Source organism: Phacochoerus africanus, chromosome 10, assembly GCF_016906955.1.
Source record: "Phacochoerus africanus isolate WHEZ1 chromosome 10, ROS_Pafr_v1, whole genome shotgun sequence".
Lineage (NCBI taxonomy): Eukaryota > Metazoa > Chordata > Mammalia > Artiodactyla > Suidae > Phacochoerus > Phacochoerus africanus.
Window position 1 is genome coordinate 96,688,739 of NC_062553.1, and position 22,590 is coordinate 96,711,328.

Below are 22,590 nucleotides of genomic sequence, written 5' to 3' on the forward strand. Positions count from 1 at the left end.
GAAACCTCATGGTTCCTAGTCAGATTCATTTCTGCTGCATCACGACGGGAACTCCTTGAATTGTTTTTGTTGTTGAGTTATAGGAGCCTTTACATATTCTGGATATTAATCCCTTATCAGACCTATGATCTGCAAATATCTTCCCTCATTCTGTAGGTTATCTCTTCATTCTTTCCGTAGCATCATTTGATGTACACGAGTTCTTTATTTTTATGAAGTTGAATTTACCTGTATATTCTTTTGTTGCCTGTGCTCTGGGTGTCATACTCAAACCATTGTCAAATCCCTGTATTTTTTTCAAAGAGTTTTATAGCTTCAGCTCATTCACTTAGGTCTTTGACTCATTCCAAGTTAATTTTTGTATACGGTATAAAGGAAATGTCCAATTTCATTCTTTTGCATGTTGGATATCCAGTTTTACCAGTACCATTTCTTGAAAAGATGGTCCTTTCCTCATTGAATGATCTTGGCTCCCCCGTTGAAAATTAACTGAATACATGTGAGGGTTGTTTCTAGGCTCTCTAGCCTTTTCCATTGGTCTGTATGTCCAGGTGCATGCCAATATCACATATTTTGATTTTAACTTTGTAGTACATTTTGAAATTGGAAAGTGTGAGCTTTCCAACTTTATTCTTTGTTTCTTTCTAGGGCTGCATCCGCAGCTTATGGAGGTTCCCAGGGTAGGGGTCTAATTAGAGCTGTAGCCGCTGGGCTACACCAGAGCCACAGCAACGCCAGACCCTTAACCCACTGAGCATGGCCAGGGATCGAACCCACAACTTCATGGTTCCTAGTCAGATTCGTTAACCACTGAACCACAACCGGGAACTCAATTTTATTCTATTTTAAGATTCTTTTCGTAGCCCATCATTTATATGCAGATGGATTTCAATATGTGGTGGAAGTATAGCCAAGCAGGGCTCTGTGAGGCTCCTGAGCACACAAGTCTTTCTGTGTCCTCCATTTCTTGTTTTTAGGGAATAAGCTTCAGCTTCCATGACTTTCCCTAAGTTCCAAAGGGTAGTTGCTAATCAGGGAAGGGAGGGAATGCAGACACCAGAGAGGAGCAGAGAGACAATAGTGCAGGCTTGGGGCAGGGTCCTGGTTCTTCCTCAAGGAATATAACATTATCTTTGAGCCTTTCGGTAGAATTAAAACACCCAACAAATTGGAGAACTACTTGATGAAACATTCTTCATTCCAGGAAGGAGGACCACCAGAACCAGTCTTGGGGACACTAAACACCAGCTTTGAAAGACAACGCAAGTTTGCCTCTATGCTGATCCTTATCAATGGCCCTATTTTTCTACTCCCCATATAAAGCCATCTCCCAGTCTCTTCCACAGTCTTTAAGACATTAGTCTGCCATGGCCCCCTCTGCCTGGCAAATAAAGCTATCTTTTTCTCCTTCACTCAAAAACTGTCTCCACATTTCTATTTGGTAACAGCCGACAGAGGCCTAGTTTTGGCAACAGAAGCATTCAAGAGAAGAAGGGGAAAATTCAAACTCATGCTCTCATAGTTCTTTACCTCTAGCAAGGTCCCAGTCAATGTGTTTTTAGTCAGACGGGCCCACTCTGCACTCTTAGAGGTATAACGCAGTGTTGGGGAGGAAGAAATATTCCTCTCCCTTTCCAGCTTCTCGGAGACCTAGAAGAAGAGAATTCCTTGATCTAAGAGTTAAATTGACATGAGTTGCAGTAACAGGAGAAAATTCAGTAACATGTATACATGGGAGAAATAACATGTATATAATAACATGTATACATGGGAGAAAGTCAGGAAACTCAGTACCTTACCAAAATGGCCAAAGCCCTCACCTTAAACTTCATCTTCAGCTAAGGACAAAAGAAAATGTTTAGGGTGGAGAGTTAAGTAAAGTTAGCAGGAAAAGCAGGGTAAACAAGGTTAAGATTGTTATGCAGATTTAAGTCCTTGCCTTCTCCACAGATAAGAGTTTCTCAAGATTGGTCACTGTCTTCCACTTATAGAGAGGGTGATACCCTTACAAATGGACATTTTCAATTTACAAATGTAAATGTTTCTTACAATAGACAAATCCCACTTGTTTTTTAGAGTCCTCCTCCTGTCCGCTGTTTATCTGAAAATAACTAACCTAAAACAATGAATATGCCAAAGAGATATATTTTAGGATGGCAAATTCTGCTCCCTACAGTAGCTTGTGGTCACATTACAAATAACTGGTCATGATGTTATGGTACTGTATGTATATACATATATATTATATGTATATGGAACCCCATTAGGGTCCTAGAATTGAAGGAGCACTTTGTCTTTTGTCTTTTTAGGGCTGCAACAGCAATATGGAGGTTCCCAGGCTAGGGATAGAATCATAGCTATAGCTGCCAGCCTAGCCACAGCCACAGCAACACCAGATCCAAGCTGCATCTTTGACCCACACCACCGCTCACGGCAATGTTGGATCCTTAACCCACCGAGCGAGGCCAGGGATTGAACCTGCAACCTCATAGTTCCTAGTCGGATTCATTTCCACTGCACCAAGATAGGAACTCCAGAAAGAGTACTTTAAAAGGAGACCAGGGAGTTCCTGTTGTGGCACAGTGGTTAACAAATCTGACTAGGAACCATGAGGTTTCAGGTTCGATCCCTGCCCATGCTCAGTGGGTTAAGGATCCAGCATTGCTGTGAGCTGTGGTGTGGGTCGCAGATGTGGCTTGGATCCCGAGTTGCTGTGGCTGTAGCGTAGGCCGGTGGCTACAGCTCCGACTGGACCCCTAGCCTGGGAACCTCCATCTGCCACGGGAGCAGCTCAAGAAAAGGCAAAAAGACCAAAAAAAAAAAAAAAAAAAGACCAGAATCAGGTTTCTAATTCCAACTCTGCACTTACAACCAATGACCTTAACAAGTATCTCCCCTCTCTAGGGCTCAGTTTACTTTACACCTGCCCTGCTACCTCACAGGGTATACTAGGGCTCAAGTGACATAAATAGTTTATGTGCAGCAGAATGGTAGATGTAGGGGATCATCCCATGTCCTTGGCCTGTCTCTTGTTTGTAGAAATGCTGTAGTCTCCCAGGCCTCCTCTAAGTTCCAAAAGCCTGTTAAAGATCTGGCATTGTCTATAGGTGGCATGGGTTCAGTTCCTGCCCTGGCATACTGGCTTAAGGATCCTGCATTGCCACAGTTGTGGTGCAGATTGCAGTTGCAGCTCAAATTCAACCCCTGGCCTAGGAACTTCCATATATTGCAAGTGTAGCCATTAAAAAAAAAAAAAAAATTACAAAAAAAAAGAATTAATGATTGAACAGATGTGAATATGTAGCAACAAAAGTAGCAATTGGGCCAGGAGAACAGGTAAGAATTTAAATAGTAAATCAGACAAGTGGCAGTCACAGAATCTTTAGTTTCTCTCTGAAGTACTTAGATAACACATTCTTGTTATGGGCTTCAAGTCCTCTTCAAGGAGATTATACACAAAAGCCTCTGCCGTGTCTCACTGTAATGCCCCTTCCCCCACCTTGAGCAAACTGGCCTGCTCACTCCCTACTAGGGAAGGAATGTCTTCCATCTCTCCTCCCACGGCTGTATAACCTGTTCCCCATGCAAATAAGGTATCCTGCCCTGCCCGAAGCCAATCAGAAGATCAAATATGCCCTATACAGAGATCAAACAACACTCAGCCCTTACACAGCACACAGGGGGGATGGGACAGGAAACATTTGTGGGACTGGAGCAGAAATTTGGTCCCCACTCAGGTGTGCAACATGGGAATATAAAAACAATTGTAAAGTGAGGTGGGACCTCTTTTTACTCTCTCTCTGAATATGTACTTTTGCTTTAGTAAATTTGTAAAACACCTGCTATTTCAATGATTTCCTATCACAGGGCAGGTACTGAGGAAACTGCAATTCTATCATTCTGGAGCAAATTCTATCAATCTGATGCTCATTTTGTGAGTGCTTTTACAGATGCTTAAACACCCACTCAAAGGAAGAAGTTAATTACCTGATGACCATGAGCAGGCAGCCCCCAGACCTACTGGAGCCTGAGGCTTGATAATGTTAACCCTGTGACACTGCTCTGTTACCTCACTATCAACTAATCAGAGAGCATGAGCTGGTCATGGAGCTAGAGATGCTAGCCTAGGCCATAGCCACAGCAACACAAGATCTGAGCCACATCTGCAACCTACACCAAAGCTCATGACAATGCCAGATCCTTAACCTACTGAGCTAGGCCAGGGATCGAACCTGAGTCCTCATGGGTGCCAGTCAGATTTGCTTCAGCTGAGCCACGATGGGAACTCCTCACCTGGCCTTTAAAAATGCTTCTCTGAAATCCTTCAGAGAGTTTAGGTTTTTTGAGCATTAGCTGCCCTAGATTCTTTGTCTGGTGTCTTACAATAAATGCTGCACTTTCCTTTACCACAACTGGGTGTAGGAAGATTGGCTTTACTGCGTGTAGGCAAGGGGACCCAAATTTGGTTGCATAACAAACAGAAAACAGAGAACAGAGGAAAGAAAGGTTGGGGGAGGGGCAAAATAGGTGAAGGGGATTAAGAGGTAAAAACTACTAGGTATGAAATAAATTACAAGGATATAATGTACAGCACAAGGAATATAATATTTTGTAATAATTTGTATGGAGCATAATCTATAAAAATATCAAACTACTACATTGTATGCCTGAAACTAATATAATACTGTAAGTCAACTATACTACAATAAAAAAATAAATAAGGGTTTGTCTAGTTTTAATTGACAGTCTTTTTACCCATCATATTCATGTCAACAATGAAGAGGAAGTAGCAGTCTATAATAGACTGTGAAGGAACACAGATTTTGCCACCCCAAAATATACCTTTTTGGAATATTAAAAAACAAAAAAACAGCAGACATGAGAGAAGCGCTGAAAACTGACTAGAAGTTGGCCTTTTGCAAAAAAAAATTTACATTTATGGATTTCCTGTTGTGGCTCAGTGATAATGAACCCAGCTAGGATCCATGAGGACTCTGGTTTGATCCCTGGCCTCACTCAGTGGGTTAAGGATCCAATGATGCTATGAGCTGTGGTGTAGTTTGCAGATGCAGTTCAGATCCTGTGTTACTGTTGCTGTGGCTCTGGCTCTGGCTGGCAGCTGTAGCTCTGATTAGACCCCTAGTGGAACTTCCACATGCTACGGGTGAGGCCCTAAAAAGCAAAAAAAAAAAAAAAAAAAATTCTAAGGAAAATTTCTGTTTGTAAGGGTATCTCTCTCTCTATACATGGAAGATGACCAAATCACTAGAAAATCTTACCTATGGAGAAAGCAAGAACTCAAATCTGCCTAACAGCCTTACCCTTGTTTACTGTGCTTTTCCTGGTAAATTCACTGACTCTCCACCCCCATCTTATTTTGCCTTTGGCTGAAGATGGTATTTAAGGTGAGAGGTTCAGCCATTTTGGCGAGTTACTCAGTTGTCCTGGGCAGCCCTCACGTATACAGGAGGTATACATGTTATTAAACTATTGTCATTTTTCTATCGTTAGTCTGTTTTATATCAATTTATTAGAATAGACAAAGAACCTAGAAGAGAAGAAGGGAAAATTTTTTTTCGGCCCATACAACTGCTTTAGTTCATCTATTTCATACAGGTAAATGTGAGGACCTTTGGGAAAAGTAGAAGCCTGTGGGAGATGAAGCTCACAGGCATCTGGGAAAATTTCTCATTTCATCTCCTGAACCTGAAATATACTATTGCTTATTCATTTATGAGATTGCCTTTGGCTGGTGAAATAGCAAGGGCTAGTCACAACAGGAGGTCTTTTTAAAAAGACGAAACAAGTGAAAACAACAAAAGCCCTCCCCATTAGCTGTTAGTCTCACTTATAAGCAATTGCCTGGACTCTGGCACCAAGTCGTTTCAGGGGCCCTCTTGATAAGATTCACACGCGATCCACGGAAGGTAGGGAGAAATCTCCTCATCTCTGCATGTTAATTAAGGAAGACAGATGGCCCTGTGATTATTCAACCATATGTAGGTCAAGACCAAATGAATTAATAAGCAACTTAATTCTCAGCTGCCTCTAAGAGCTTATGTGGCATCTATGAACAAACAATTGCCATAGTATCCTGGGAAACAAGAGATGGGAGTGGGGAGAAAGATTAAATGTCCATCATTGCACACTAAGTTCCACAGCCTGGGAAGGGACATCTCAGTCCCTCCACCACACATCGTCTTCGGTATTGTATTTGGGATGTTGTAAATCACAAGTTATAAATCTTTATTTGCCACATATAAACTATATGATTGCAGTCCATAGGGTCTTTTTTCTTGAACTTGTTTTTCTTAAATGATCACTTTAGGAGTGAAAAGCACAGGTTCTAGAGCCTAGAGCCATAAAGAGAGATGTAATAAGACAGGCACCGCATGCACAAAGTGGGGGTCAGAGAACAAGTTCTGAAAGGGCTGAGAAGAGCAAGGGGCTCTGAGAGGCAGACCTTGATCTGGACCTGAAAAGGCAAATAGGCGCAATGGAGTGGAGGAAGAAGGAACACCAGGAAAACTGCAAAAGGCAGGAAGCTGTGTGGGGCATATCAGGGATCATGATCAAGCTGGGATAAGACAACACAGTGGAATTAGGAGAGATCAGTCAGTATATCTTTGTACACAGGTGCAAAGACTGTATTTTCAGGGTAAATTCCTAGAAGTGGAATTGCTAGGTCAAATGGTAAACGTGCTTAAAATTTTGAAAGCTACTGCTAAATTTTCAATCATAGAGCTTTTGTACTAATGTATACTCCCACCAACAATGGCTAACAATTATGAAAATATGGTTCTCTTGTGACTTTCTCTGATCCCTTCCTAAATACGGTAACTCTAGTGGTAAATCTGAATTTTAAGTAATGGAAAGGTCAAGTGACCCCAGGTACTGCATTTGTCCTGTTTACCAGGCATGAACTTTGCGATTCCATAGGCTTCCCAGCTTTTCTGTTCCAGTCATGACCACCAGCATTCATCTGCTGTATCAATAGGTATACGCCATAATCAGAGGTATTAGGTAAAGAAATTGCCATACTTAATGTCTTGAATTCTCTGAGAGATTTAAAAGAATTGTAAAAGAAACAAACACAGGTGCCGGTTGACCTAGTTAACTCTGGCATCATTTTGGAGCTACTTAAAATAGAAGTCACACGGAAGACAAGGGAGGAGATTCATAAAGCAGATGCTATTTATGGTACATATAAAATAATTACACCAACTTAAAAACAATCTTTTTTTTTTTTTTTTTCCATTTTGTAAGTTCACAGGCCAGGGATCAGATCTGAGCCATAGTTGTGACCCTAAGCTGCAGCTGTGGCAATGCCAGATCCTTAACCCACTGTGCCGGGCCAGGGATCGAACCTGAGTCCCAGTGCTCCCAAGATGCCACAAATCCTGTTGTGCCACAGCAGGAACTTAAAAGCAATCTTTTGAGTAGCTTTAAATTTTAAGAGCTATTTCAATTGTATGCTGGACTAAAACCAACAATGTAAGTTAAAGCAAATTTATGCATCCTTCTCATTTTTCCTTTACATATAGCCTTGCCATCCCTCCTAGTACCCTTTAAGATAAGATCCCTCCCAGTGCCACTTTGCCATGTAACAGAGCTTCTTTCCTTGGTTCATGCTACATGCTTTAAAAATCCCTTTTCTCGGAGTCCCCATCGGGGTTCAGTGATTAGCAAAACCTGACAAGCATTCATGAAGACATGGGTTCAATCCCTGGCCTTGCTCAGTGGGTTAAGTATCCAGCGCTGCCATGACCTGTGGTGTAGGTTGCAGACGTGGCTCGGATCTGGCGTTGCTGTGGCTCTGGCATAGGCCGGTGGCTACAGCTCCGATTTGACCCCTAGCCTGGGAATCTCCATATGCCGCAGGAGCAGCCCGAGAAATGGCAAAAAGACAAAACAATAAAAATCCCTTTTCTCTTGGAGTTCCCATCGTGGCTCAGTGGTTAACGAATCCGACTAAGAACCATGAGGTTGTGGGTTCGATCCCTGGCCTTGCTCAGTAGGTTAAGGATCCGGCGTTGCTGTGAGCTGTGGTGTAGGTCGCAGATGTGGCTCGGATCCTGTGTTGCTGTGGCTCTGGCGTAGGCTGGCAGCTACAGCTCTGATTCAACCCCTAGCCTGGGAACCTCCATATGCCACAGGAGCGGCCCTAGAAAAGGCAAAAAGACAAAAAAAAAATAATAATCCCATTTCTCCCAAATAAAGATCTTTCCACTCTGTACCTAATTTTTAAATTCACTCTTGGATATAAGGGATTTAATGAATTTCACCTGAGTGACTATTTTTTCCTCTCCTAGAAGTAGTTAAGATTCATTTTTTTTTTTTTTTGGTCTTTTTAGGGCTGAAAATTCGGCATATGGAAGTTCCCAGGCTAGGGGTCAAATTGGAGCTACAGCTGCCAGCCTATGCCGCAGCCACAGCAACGCGGGATCTGAGCTGTGTCTGCGATGCACACCACAGCTCAGGGCAACACCAAATCCTTAACCCACTGAGCAAGGCCAGGGATCGGACCCACGTCCTCATGGATACTAGTCGGATTTGTTTACACTGAGCCACAATGGGAACTCCAAGATTCTTTTATTTTATTGTATGATTGATTTACAATGTTTTATTAGTTTCAGTGATTGGGGTATATATATTCCAAACATATATATATATACATAAAAATCTGAAAAAGAATATATATGTGTGCATATATATGTATATATGTATATGTGTGTGTGTGTGTGTGTGTATATATATTTTCAGATTTTTTTTTTCTTTTTTTTGGCTTTGCGGTGACCTGAGCCACAGCAGTAATAATGTGAAATCCTTAACCACTAGGCTACCAGGAAAATTTTCAGATTCTTTTCCATTATATTTTATACTAAGATACTGAATATAGTTCCCTGTGCTATATATAGTAAGGTTTTTGTTGTTTATCTATGTTATGTAGTGTGTGTATCTATTAATCCTAAGCTTCTAATTTGTCCCTCATGCCCCCTTAAGATTCTTTTTTTTTATCCTTTTCTCTCTCTCTCTTTCTTTTTTGGTGGGGGGACACCCTCAGCATATAGAAGTTCCTGGGCCAGAGATTGAATCCAAGCAGCAGTTCTGACCTTTGCCAAGGCTGAGGCAATGCTGGATACTTAACATATTGCACCACAGTGGGAACTCCTCCCTTAAGATTCTTAATAGCAAGAGTAGGTTAGTGTCATACAGAGAGTAACATACATGTATTTTCATTTAAATATTGGGGAGAATAAGGGAAGATAGGTTAACCTAACTTGTCCAGTGATCCAGCAAAATCTTTGGATGCTGAGCTACTTGACACAAAATTCTGCACTCCCCCATCAATCTTTACATATTTTCCCTTGAAAACCTCCTAGAATAATTTTCATAAACTTATGAATCCCTCCCAAACTTTAAGTTGATGTTTAAAATTTTTCATTTTAATAGTTTTAAAGGTAATAACTTTCAGCATATAATACTGACTTATAAAATTATAAATATCACTCAATGAAACCCGACTATACCATTTAAATCCATTTTTGTAAGTGTATGAACAAGCTCTTCTTTAACATTTAGAAAACTTACACCTCTCTTTTCTCCTTGAACTTGTATTTCCATTCCATTTTCTCCAGATTTTTATCCTAATACATTTTAATGTTTGAAAGTCTTATTGAACATCAGGTATGTATCTACAACAAAAATAAGTATATAATTAATTTTTTAATTTATTTTCTTCTGACCATAAGTTGCCCTAATGATAAAAGTTTTTTTTCCTTCTGGATTATTATTACAAATATTAATACACAATGGTTGATATACACATTTTGGTAATTACTACACATAGGTAGTAAATTTTAAATAATCATTTAAGGTAATACTACTCTAACAGATAAACTCCAAGTTATTGGTGGCTTAATACAATAAAAGACTATTTCTTGATAATATAGAGTCCCAAAAAGGACTATGGTGATTCAGGGATACAAATTCCTCCACCTTGGGGCTTTGCTGTCTTCAACATGTAGCTTCCACATAGTCAAAAAAGGAAAGAATGAGCATGGAGATGGCACACAGGCACATCGAAAAGTGGTGCCCCTTAACCTCTGGTTCTCCCTCCTCTCCCAGTATCCAGAACCAGTTATACTGGCAAGCCTAAAACAGCAGGGGGATAAGCATACAGTCTAGCAGTGTGACCAGAGGAAGCAGAAATGGACTGGATAAATAGCTAAACAATCTTCACCAAAAGTTTTCTTGGAAATGCTTATTTTGAGAAGATCCACAATCCAATTTTTAAAAGAAATCTAATGAAAGAGAAGGTTTTGGAGTTCCTGTTGAGGCACAGCAGAAACGAATCCGACTAGGAACCATGAGGCTGTGGGTTCGATCTCTGGCCTTGCTCAGTGGGTTAAGGATCCGGCATTGCCATGAGCTGTGGTGTAGGTTGCAGATGTGGCTCAGATCTGGCGTTGCTGTAGCTGTGGTGTAGGCCGGCAGCTACGGCTCTGATTAGACCCCTAGCCTGGGAACCTCCATATGCTGTGGGTGAGGCTCTAAAAAGACAAAAAAAAAAAAAAGAGAGAGAGAGAGAAGGTTTTCATTTACTAAAATCGAATGTTGGAGGTAGTTTTTTTTTGGCCACCCCATGGCATATGGAGTTCCCAGGCTAGGGATCAGATCTGAGTTGCCTCTGTGACCTATGCCACAGCTGCAGCAGTGGCAGATCCTTAACCCATTGTGTCTGCCAGGGATCAAACCTGTGTCCCAGTTCTCTAGAGATGTCTGGCAGCTATTTGAAAAGAATATATCTTGGAGCTTCCACTTGGAGCTCAGTGGTTAACGAACCCAACTAGTATCCATGAGGATTCAGGTTCAATTCCTGGCCTTGATCATAGGTTAAGGATCTGGAGTTGCCATAAGCTGTGGTATAGGTCACAGAAGCGGCTCAGATCCTGAGTTGCTCTAGCTGTGTGTAGGCCAGTGGCGGCTGTAGCTCTGATTCTACCCCAGCCTGGGAACCTCCATATTCTGCAGGCATGGCACTAAAAAAGCAATAAAATAAAATATCTTACAACTAGGAATTATAAAAATTTAAACATTTTATCAGATGAAATAAAATGAGAACAGTAATTGTAGTATATATTTTGTATGATTTGATAAAAAAACATGTTCCTACTCTCTCACTAACACACTGAACATCAACCAAAAATACACACAAAGCCTTTCCCTGAACAGGAATATTTATAATACAGAGTAATTCTGCAAATCCTATGAGGTTATGAGAGCTCAATGAATCATTAAAAGTTTCACGTCTGTGTAGCCCATGATGGCTTTCATATCTAGAATAATATTTAGGATGGGTGAGGACAATGGATTTCTTTTATATCATGGAAAAAAGACTATTCCTAATAAGGAACTTGAGCATATTATCAGACAAATCAGTTTTAGAAAAGAGTACTTATGGAAGTTAAGAATTTGGAAATTGATTCCTTTAAAATGTTCCACGCCTATGTAAACTCCTCTGACAGTATATATGTATTTCTGGGCATACCCCCAACTTGAGTGGGTGTAACTACACAGTGCCTTTACAACAAAGGAGTTTCTAAAAGTGTATTTCTGACAAACTTCTGAGACATTTTGATGCCTCCCTTGATTCTTACATTGTATACGCTGGTTCATGCAAAAGAAAGTAGCAATGGGAGTTCCCTTCAGGGCACAGTGGAAACTAATCTGACTAGGAACGATGAGGTTGCAAGTTCAATCCCTGGCCTCGTTCAGTGGGTTAAGGAGGTTAAGGATCCGACATTGCCATGAGCTGTGGTGTAGATCACAGACACGGCTCAGATCTGGCATTGTTGTGGCTGTGGCATAGGCTGGCGGCTACAGCTCCAATTAGACCCCAAGCCTGGAAACCTCCATATGCTGTGGGTGCGCCCCTTAAAAAAAAAAAAAAAAGGATTAAAAAAAAAGAAAGTAGCAATGAATGGCAGTGGCAAAATCACTAGGGTGGCATTGAACCTGGGAGAGGCCATGGGTCATGGAAAGACAGATTCTCACATCCCACTCAGAGATGGCATATTTATGATGAGACAAAAATAATAGATTGTGGTGATGTTGGGAAAACATAAATGAGCACCACTGTGAACTGAATAAACAAGAGGAAAGAACTAAAAGTGAGATATTACCATAGACCATATCCATGACCTGGTGACTGCTTCATGGAATTTATACCCTTGCCAGTTGTTCAGAATCTGTAGCATCTAAACACCCTACTACTTCTCACATGGAGGTAAGAGAGCCACCATAAGGGCAGAAAAGTATAACTTATTAACCTGGGACAATAAAAAAAATATAAGGAATCTAAATTTACTACTAAAAATGTTTTAAGTAGATTAATTTCACACGATGACTTTAAATGATATTATATTCAAAGCCTATTGCAGAAAATATCTTTACATGCCTGAAGATAACTAGTCCACTTCTTAGTCCTAATGACACTGTTTACTGAGTGATTATTTGTAGATACTGTGTTAAATGCTTTACATTTAATTTTTTAATCTTGTTTTGATATGCCCACAGCATGTCTAAGTTCCCAGGCTGGTGATCAAACCCACACTACAGCAGTGACCCAGTGACAATGCTGGATCCTTATCCTGCTGTACCACAAAAGAACTCCCATTTAATCTTTTTAACACAATGGGGTAAGTGAAATTTTGTAGGTGAATAACTGTAACTTAGTGAGGGAAGCCAGGATTCAATTCATGTTTCTGACAAACTGTTTCTAGAGGAGTAATTCTTAAACTTATTTGGGATCATAAATCCTGGTAGGAATTTGATAAAATTATAGATTATCAACCCAAAAGAACCTGTAGTATTTAAAATTCTACATATTGGGAGTTCCCGTCGTGGCGCAGTGGTTAACGAATCCGACTAGGAACCATGAGGTCGCGGGTTCAATCCCTGCCCTCGCTCAGTGGGTTAACGATCCGGCGTTGCCGTGAGCTGTGGTGTAGGTTGCAGATGCAGGCTCGGATCCAGCGTTGCTGTGACTCTGGTGTAGGCTGGTGGCTGCAGCTCCGATTCAACCCCTAGCCTGGGAACCTCCATATGCCGCGGGAGCGGCCCAAGAAATAGCAAATAAATAAATTAATTAATTAAAAAAAATAAAATTCTACATATTAAATTTTGGGGTTTCACACACCTTCCCTCTAAAAACTGTTCTATTGACTCATTAAAAGTCAGTCTCACCTTAGATTATATTCAAAGGAATTCAAGTAGAAACCAGAAAATTTTAACATTAACGTAAACATTAACATTATAGTAATATGATTATGTTCATGTTGTAATGAAAGTCTAATGTACCTTAAAATACCCTGAGAAGGGTATTCAATTTTTAAACTTGTCATAGTATAACCTGGAAGAAACAAAATCAAAACAACAAAAAGCACATCCTGCTTTTTTTCTTTTTTCTTTTTAAGGGCACAGCTGCAGCAAAGGAAAGCTCCAGGCTAGGGGGTGAATCAGAGCTGCAGCTGCTGGCCTTCACGACAGGTTATGGCAACTCCAGATCATTTAACCCACTGACGAAGGCCAGGGATTGAACCTGCATCCTAATGGATATTAGCTGGGTTCATAAAGTGCTGAGCTACAACAGGAACTACAAATATCATCTAGTTTTAAATTCTTTATGTTTCAGGCAGGATTTAACTATACAGCTTAGGTTAGCTAGATATTTATCTTTTTTTTTTTTTGCTTTTTAGGGCCGCATTGGCAGCATATGGAGGTTCCCAGGCTAGGGGTCGAATCAGAGCTACAGCTGCCAGCCTACACCACATTCACAGCAACAAAGGATCCAAGCCGTGTCTGTGACCTACACCACAGCTCACAGCAACGCCAGATCCTCAACCCACTGAGCAAGGCCAGGAATGGAACCCACAACCTCATGGTTCCTAGTCAGATTCATTTCTGCTGTGACACCACAGGAACTTGGGTTAGGTAGATATTTAATCAGATGCATCTTACAATTTTCTTGCCTTGTCTACATCTTGGGAGTTAATCGCAAATAATGCTAATGAAGTACCTCTAACTTCCAAGTGAAACGACAAAAAAGAAATAGCATCTTTATCTTTAACCATATGCAAACCTTAACCCTGTTGCTGCATTTATTTACTAATAACTAAGCAGTTTAGCATTGCCATAACAAGGTAATCAGGAGTTGTTGAGAACATGTGACTTAGGAATGCAAGAGTAATTGATATAATTATACATCACCACAAGATGGAGTTCGAGTTCCAAAACACGCGCACACACACACTCACACAAACACATGTCAAGTCTTACATATCTGACTGATTCCATTCTGCCATCTAGCGGCGATATAATTAGATATTACTCTCTTGGATCAGCCTCCTATATAATAAAAATAGGCAGTTTCATAAAGGTGAAGAAATTAGGTGAAAGCTATGATTAAACACAGAAGGAAGAAATATTATCATTTAATATAGAACGTCAGAGCGAAGTCTCAAACTGGCAAAATGTTTAAATAATAAAATCTATTTAAAAACTAAAATGATATGTATTTTAAAACACAACTTTAATTCTTTTTAATATAAAGAATTCTAAAAATGGCTTTACCTATTCCTTTAAAAGGACAAGTAGTTTATATTTAAATACTTTAATGTTGCCTTTTTATTTAATAATATTGAAAACTGCAAAATCACAAGGAAGAAACCATCTAAGGTCACTAGGAACTTACATAAATTTTGAGTAAGGCTATTTGGATTTATAGTCAATAATGCTTTTCTTTTCACAGAGTAACAATGCTTTTATTTGCTTGAGTTTCACATTTGGAATTTAAGGGGTATAATTTAAAAATTTTTAGGAGTTCCCGTTGTGGTGCAGTGGTTAACGAATCCAACTAGGAACCATGAGGTTGCGGGTTCAATCCCTGGCCTTGCTCAGTGGGTTAAGGATCCAGCATTGCTGTGAGCTGTGGTGTAGGTTACATACGCGGCTCGGATCCCGAGTTGCTGTGGCTGTGGCATAGGCCGGTGGTTACAGCTCCTATTGGACCCCTAGCCTGAGAACCTCCATATGCCGCGGGAGCAGCCCCAGAAAAGCCAAAAAAAAAAAAAAATAAAATTTTTTACCAAAAAACTGCATACCATGTCAAACATACATAAACAAAGTTAGAAAGCAAAGGGTTAATATTCTTGAGGTAAAAAAGCTCTATAAATCAATCAGAAAAAGACAATCACTCCAAAAGGAAAACATAAAGCATATGACCAAGCCATCTACAAGTAATAAGGAATAAAAATTATCACTCATCAGTAACTTGATTAAAATGACATTAAAATAGTATTTTTTGCTTCTCAATCTACCAAAGAGAAAGATTTATAATAACCAGTGTGGGTGATGACATAGAAAAGGAGATGCTATTGGTGAAAGTATAAACTGTGCAACAATTCTAGAATGTGTTAAGTGGGAATACATTTTTTACTTAGAATTTCAACCTCTAGGAATTTATGCTAGGCAATAACTAACACAAAGATTTATCTCAAGGGATATTATTAATTAAGATGTTGTTCGTAACAGCCCAACCTAGCCATATGCTAAAGTTCAACCATAGGCAATATAGTAAAATAAACTTTGGCACATCCATATACTGGAATATTACATAACTTGTAAAAGTCCTGGTGTAGAAATATTAATGACATCAGAAAATGCTCACCTCTAAGTGAAAAAGTGGGTTATAATGCTTTATGTATAGCATGATACCAGTTTTTTGTTTTTCTTTTTTCTTTTTATTTATTTATTTATTTTTTGTCTTTTTGCTATTTCTTGGGCCGCTCCCGCAGCATATGGAGGTTCCCAGGCTAGGGGTCGAATCGGAGCTGTAGCCGCCGGCCTACTCCAGAGCCACAGCAACGCGGGATCCGAGCCACGTCTGCAACCTACACCACAGCTCACAGTAACGCCGGATCCTTAACCCACTGAGCGAGGGCAGGGATTGAACCCGCAACCTCATGGTTCCTAGTCGGATTCGTTAACCACTGCGCCACGACAGGAACTCCCTGTTTTTCTTTTTTAAGAGGCACTTTATTTTCTTCTTTGTGCTTTTCTAAACTACCCAAAGTACATGTATTATTTTTATAATCAAAATAATATGATGAAATTACTCCTAATTAATATAGTTTCATATAGAATATATAATTTTCAAATCAAATTTACAATTGCATATTTAGACCAGTGGAAGTAATCTTAGGTTAACTACAAGTTTCAGATATATGTGTTGAACACAAAAAAAGGATATTGAGAAAGATTTTTAGACCATTTCAAGAGACCACTTAAAGCTAATAAGCATGGTTTGGAAATCTCTCACTGAAAAACCAGAGCTACATATGCACTTAAGAAAACATTTAACAGTGTATTACTCTTAGAGTTCCCATCATAGCTCAGTAGGTTATGAACCCAACTAGTACCTGTGAAGATGTGGGTTTGATCTCTGGCCTCATTCAGGGTTAAGGATCCTGTGTTGTCATGAGCTGTAGTTAGGTCGAAAATGTGGCTTGGATTCCGCATGCTGTGTCTGTGGCATAGCAGCTGCAGTGGCTCCTATTCAACCCCCAGCCTGGAGAACTTTCCATATGCTGCGGGTGTGGCTGTAAAAAGAAAAACAAATTACTATTCTAAATCTATTAGTTGGTTTGAATTCTCTTTCCAAGATCTACGTAGATATTCTGAATATTCAAATTTGACTCTTTCTTAAATTATCAGAATGATCTCCCAAATATTAAATACCATAAAGCTGCAGACTAGCATTTATTCATGGGAAATAACCTAATGAAAATCTCTTATTTACTAAAGAATAATCCATTTATCCAAAGGAGATATGTATTTCAGTGCTGTCATTCCATAAGAACAAGACATCAAAAAGAAAATAATAAATTAATTTAGTGTATTAAATTAGACGCTTCTGCCAAGACAAGAAAATATATAACTAAATAAAAATGCGTATGTTTAAAACAGAAACTTCATTTACAAAATACAAGGGTCTTCTACTAGCAGAATTTGAAAATTACAGCTTTTTAACTATATTCTAAACAAAAATAACTAAAAATCAATTCAAATAATTTAGAATAAGTGCTTTATTTTAAGCCCCACAAAAACTGAAACTATCATTCACATCAGTTGCAACAGCACTAAAAATTAGAAGTTAGTTTGTTTCTTGAAAACCTTACAAGCATTAAACAAAACTAAGAGACACAAAAAGGAAAAACTATGTACTCCTTTTAAATTGAAGATAATCTACTTGTGAGATAATACACCTGAAGATGTATAAACAGCAGATGCATTAAAAATAGTGCAAGATTTAATTAATTTAGGACAGTATTCCAACCGATCCCAACTCAGTTTTCAATTATCTGTGCAGGTTTATATGCTCACAAAAAGTGAATCTCTCCTAATATGTAACCAGCTGATGCCAATTCAGAACACTCCACACCAATACAGCAATACTTATGCAAATCATGAGGTAAGACTTGTGGGGAGTGGGCAGGGAAGCAAACCTAACATCCAAAATTCAATATAACTGCAATATATTTCTACTTCTGTAAAAAAAAAAAAAAAAAAGTTTTCTTTAAACTATACATCTAAAAGAAAAGTAAATGTATCATTTCATATTCTTTTTCTGAATCTAAAAAGTATATACGTAATCTCTTTGTTTTTGTTAAGTTCAAATATGAATTGATAGTGGGGTAAATGGATTTTTTAAGAAAGCTCTATAGAAGAGATGAATACAACATACTATATCTTCTTTAAGAAGTATGAGCTGAAATGTTAGGCATTCCTTATGTTGTTTTTGTTTATATTTAAGGAATGCTGTTCTTATATACAATGGCTTTGAAAAAGAAATACTGAGACCAAAATACATTACTAGAGGATCTCTATAAAAGATTACCAAAACTATGCTTGTTCATGAAATCAGGGAAAACGTTTTTAGAATTTATCTTGCTAGAAAAAAATGCTACCATTTTTCTTCCTTTTTCTTTTTTCTGATTATCACAATTAAACATCAGGAGATTTTCCCAAATAAATACTGATGTAAATGTTGATTTCAAGGGCAAACAATTTTTGTAAGAGTCTATTTCTCAAGCAGTTCACCATTTGTTGAGACTGAGGCAGCACTGTTCCAGTGTGAATTGTCGCTGGACTCTTGTGAAGCATTCCTCCTGGGGGAGTTTATTGGGACCTGGAGCTGACTGGCAGGTGTAGTCTTAGCGGCATTTGGTGGCTTTGCAGAGGAATTAGATGGAAGTCTACGACGATTACTCTCCTCACCAGAAGTAGATGAATGTCTTTTTCTTCCAAATTCCTCACCAATAGGGGGCTGTAAATTATGAAAGACAATAGTGATGATTTTACTATTTTTCCCTCTCTTCAAAATCTAAGCCCAAACTTTTCTAACAGAGAGAAACCACAGTGATGCTTCAGTAGATTTTATTAGCATAACAAAAACTTAACAGAAATTTAAGGTATTAAACTTAAATTTCTTCCATAATGATATCAGCTCATTCTTTTACTCAACACATGTTTTTTAAGCTACTCCTGTGTTTTAGGGCTTGAATTACATAGTAGGACACAGCATAAAGCTGGTTCCTTGCCTCTAGGAAAATGTTTCAGGTAGGCTATTTTTCTTCTTCTTTCTATTTTTCTTTTTCTTTTCTTTTTTTTTTTTTTTTTTTGTTGTTGTTGTTGTAGGGCCGCACTCTCGGCATATGGATGTTCCCAGGCTAGGGGTCAAATATGAGCTTCAGCTGCCGGCCTATGCCACAGCCATAGCAATGCAGGATCCGAGCTGCATCTGTAACCTACACCACAGCTCACGGCAATGCTGGATCCTTAACCCACTGAGCGAGGCCAGGGATTGAACTAGGTCCTCACAGAAACTAGTCAGGTTCATTACCACTGAGCCATAATGGGAATTCCTGTTTTCCTTCTTTATTCAACTTCTGTCATCTCCAAAGCATTTACAACTCTAATCCCACCCTTTTCCAAACTTCCTTTGTATCTAAAAGCAGAAGCCTTAATTCTTTCATTTTGGCCACAACAGTGGCATGTGGAAGTCCTGGGTCAGGGATCAAACCCAGGCCACAGCTGTAACCAGAGCTGCACCAGTGACAATGCCAGATCTTAATCCACTGAGCCACACAGAAACTTCCTGAATTCTTAGCTGCTGTTCAGATAGGGCAAAAGTTGCTATTATAGAGCAAAGACATCTCTGTAACAGATCTGGCAGGACCACTCTAGAACCATAGCTCTTTAATTTCAGAGACACAGGCAATTCTATTAACTACATCCCTGGGCTATCAAACTCATTTACACAAAGCTACAAGACAAATGAATTATAATACTAAGCAGAGGAGAACCTACTTTCCTGTCACCTCTCTCTTTTCTGCTCTATGCATGCAGAAGTTCCTGCGCCAGGGATCAAACCTGCACCACAGCAGTAACCAGAGCCACAACAGTGACAATGCTGGACCCTTAACCCACTGAGCCACCAGGGAACTCCCATCTTTTCTTCTCTTTTTGATTCTTCTTTCCGTATTTCTCTTTTTTCTTCTTTCTTCTTTTCCTTTATCTCCTTATGTTCATCCCCCCCCTTTTTTTTTATTGTTTTCCTTTTCCTCTTGAAATCAAATTGTTTAAAGCCTATTTCCTGTCTCTACATATGCACATAACAGTCTAACCCTAATTTTACTATGCGGGGAGACTTACATCCATATATCAGCACATGTTATAAAAACTATAGGAGAAAAGTACATAAAAAGTGAAAAATTTACAAACTGCTAGTGAGAAACAAATTCAGGTAAAAGTTATTAAATCCATTAAAAGTGTAGCTATAGGTGCATATTAAAATTAAAGTGAACTAACAATTGCACTGTGGTTATATAAGATGTTAACATTTAGGGACTTTGGGTAAACAAAGTATATGGGAACACTACCATTTTAACATCTGTTTCAAAGTTGATTTCAAAACTGGAAAGTTAAATTTTCAAAATAAAAGTTAAAAAAATAAAAATTATAGAATTAAAGTCACTGATAACTCAAATATAAGAGTAATAAAAAAAATACAGGGGAAAGGATTTAAAACTTACATCAACACGGAAGTCTTCCAATTGTTTAAAGCTACAGAGATATTCCTGGAGTTCTGGGTCAACAGACTGTGTCTTAGATTGAGAATATTTTAGATAAGCCCAAAACTTTTCTAATCCATACAGCTGACCTAATAACAAACAAGGATATATATATATACGTTAAATTATACAGAATCTCTTAAAGATGATTCATACTGAACATGATCCTACCAGCATTAAACCATGTCTTCTAATACACACTTTATCTAGATCTTGAGAATAAGACATTGTAATGAGTAATGGCCCCTAATATTTATTGAGCATTTGTCCAGATAACAGGTATTATTTAAATGGTTTATTAGGTATTAAACAAATTTGAACTATACACAACCCTGTAATGTAGGTGCTGTTGTGAACATTACTGATGAGTAAACTGAGGCTAACAAGGTTAAATAACTTGCACATAGCAACAGAGCTACTAAGTAGTAGAAATGGGATTCAGATTTAGGGATCTAGCCCAGAGCCTGCAGCTGTTACCTACTGTGCTATTCCATCTTTCCAAGCATACTTGCTCATGTTACATAGAATTTTCATGTAATGGAACATCAGTGAGTAGTTATGTTTGTCAAAGAAATAATGACAAAATACAAATCCATAAAGGAAATATGTGGGAGTGGTTATTTTCCAACACTTACAGGAAAGGCCTTCTTGCTATACAGTGCTTCATCCATCATCACAAACCCTAATAGTGGCCTGAAAGTCTTAAATAGTATGCCCTTAAAAAAAAAGTCACAAACTCCCTATTTATTGATAAACTCATATTTACAATATCCAAATAGAATAAGGTTATTGTTTTGTTTTACCAGATTTGAAGTCTTTTTTGGTTTCTTCTTGGAAATCCTTAAAAATTTCTGGTCTGAATTTTTTTTCCAATCCATAACTATAAAACCTAAACAGACATTCTAATCCATACCTGTGGGAAAAAAAATTAAAAGTTTATAATAAAATTTTGCTATGACAGTCTAAACATATTTAACATCATTGATACAAGCAACAAATAACCCCAAACAAAAATGTTTTAAATGTAATTTTTGGTAGGCAGATTTTTAGCCGAAGTGGTAATTAGAAATCCATAGCTGGCTTTGTTTTTGTTGACTTAGCCACAGCATCTCATGGAGGTATACTGGGAATCTGCAGAGTAAGAGGCAGCCCTTAGCCAACTAGAGTATGACTTCTTTGGACCAATAGAGGAGGATGTCTCCCTGGTATTTCTGAAGAACTGATCAAAATATTTAGTGACAAATTGGCAATGTTTTAGATTTTTCCCAAACCAAGGTTTGTAATGGTGTGTTGGTATACAGTACTAAATACTCATGAATATAATCTCTAGAGAGATGAAGATCATATTCTTGGACCATAAATCCTGGGTGTGGTTGACCAATTCAACTATAAGAGGAAAAACATAATTAAATGACTCCTAAGAGAGACTTTCTGCTTTTGTAAAGTATATTTAATAAAAGGTATTTTGCCAAAGAATTGTAATCACTAGATAGATCAGAAAACAAATTTGTTTCTTCTTATAATTAGAGAGTCCAAGACAAGTTTTGGACAGTGCATCAGGAAACCTGGGCTCAACTTCAATTAGGTAATGAGTAGAACATATGACATGGACATGGGCAAGTTCAATGGACAGCAGTAAAGGGACCATCTAATCTAGCTCACTCAACTAAAACGTCACAATTAAAAAATTCCTCCTTTAGAATCCTTACGTCATTCTGGGTGCTTTAGTGGAGTATAGAGGCTACAATTTCTTCATTTCTCTGCCTGGCTGTTACTCTTAGGAAGAAGGGTGTGTGTGTGGGGGGCGGGGGTGCGCGCGCACATGCATGTGTCTTCTGTAACCAGTTTATTTACAAGATGGAGAGTGATGGTCTGTCCAGAATAAGTAGGTTTCTTGGAAAAGCGCCAAGAAAAATGCCAGGCTACCAACTACACACTAATCTGAGCCCTTACCTGTATAAATGATGCTATTCCTTAAACTTATATGACTGAAGACTAAGGGGACTGAGGACTAAAGGAACACCAGTGCAGAATGACAAATCTGTCTTGACATTCCTCTTATGAGATCATATTGATACCAGTGGTTCTTAAACTTGACTACATATAAGAATCATCTGGGAGTTCGCATTGTGGCTCAATGGAAATAAATATGACTAGGAACCATGAGGTTGAGGGTTCGATCCCTGGCCTCGCTCAGTGGGTTAAGGATCTGGCATTGCCATGAGCTTTGGTGTAGGTTGCAGATGCAGCTGGGATCTGGCGTTGCTGTGGCTGTGGTGTAGGCTGGCGGCTACAGCTCTGATTAGACCCCCTAGCCTGGGAACCTCCATATGCTGCAGGTGTGGCCCTAAAAAGACAAAAAAAAAAAAAGTAACTCAGAACGACTAAATTGATT

At 38.8% G+C, this 22,590-nt stretch overlaps 1 protein-coding gene across 4 annotated transcripts in view; it reads right to left on the reverse strand.

Annotated features, from left to right (window-relative positions):
• Window positions 1-17,135: 17,135 nt before the first annotated feature.
• The window catches only part of LARP1B (La ribonucleoprotein 1B), a 102,644-nt gene continuing 97,189 nt past the window's right edge, over window positions 17,136-22,590 (reverse strand). For 2 of the 4 annotated variants that reach the window (XM_047798860.1, XM_047798859.1), the window contains exons 17-19: window positions 20,999-21,108; window positions 20,157-20,284; window positions 17,723-18,388 (exon numbers count right to left, since the gene is read on the reverse strand). In XM_047798860.1, the coding sequence (XP_047654816.1) occupies window positions 18,143-18,388; window positions 20,157-20,284; window positions 20,999-21,108 (484 nt within the window). In that variant the 3' untranslated portion in view covers window positions 17,723-18,142. Of the gene's footprint in view, window positions 18,389-20,156; window positions 20,285-20,998; window positions 21,109-22,590 lie in introns of all 4 variants that reach the window. The other 2 variants (XM_047798858.1, XM_047798861.1) reach the window with 2 other exon arrangements.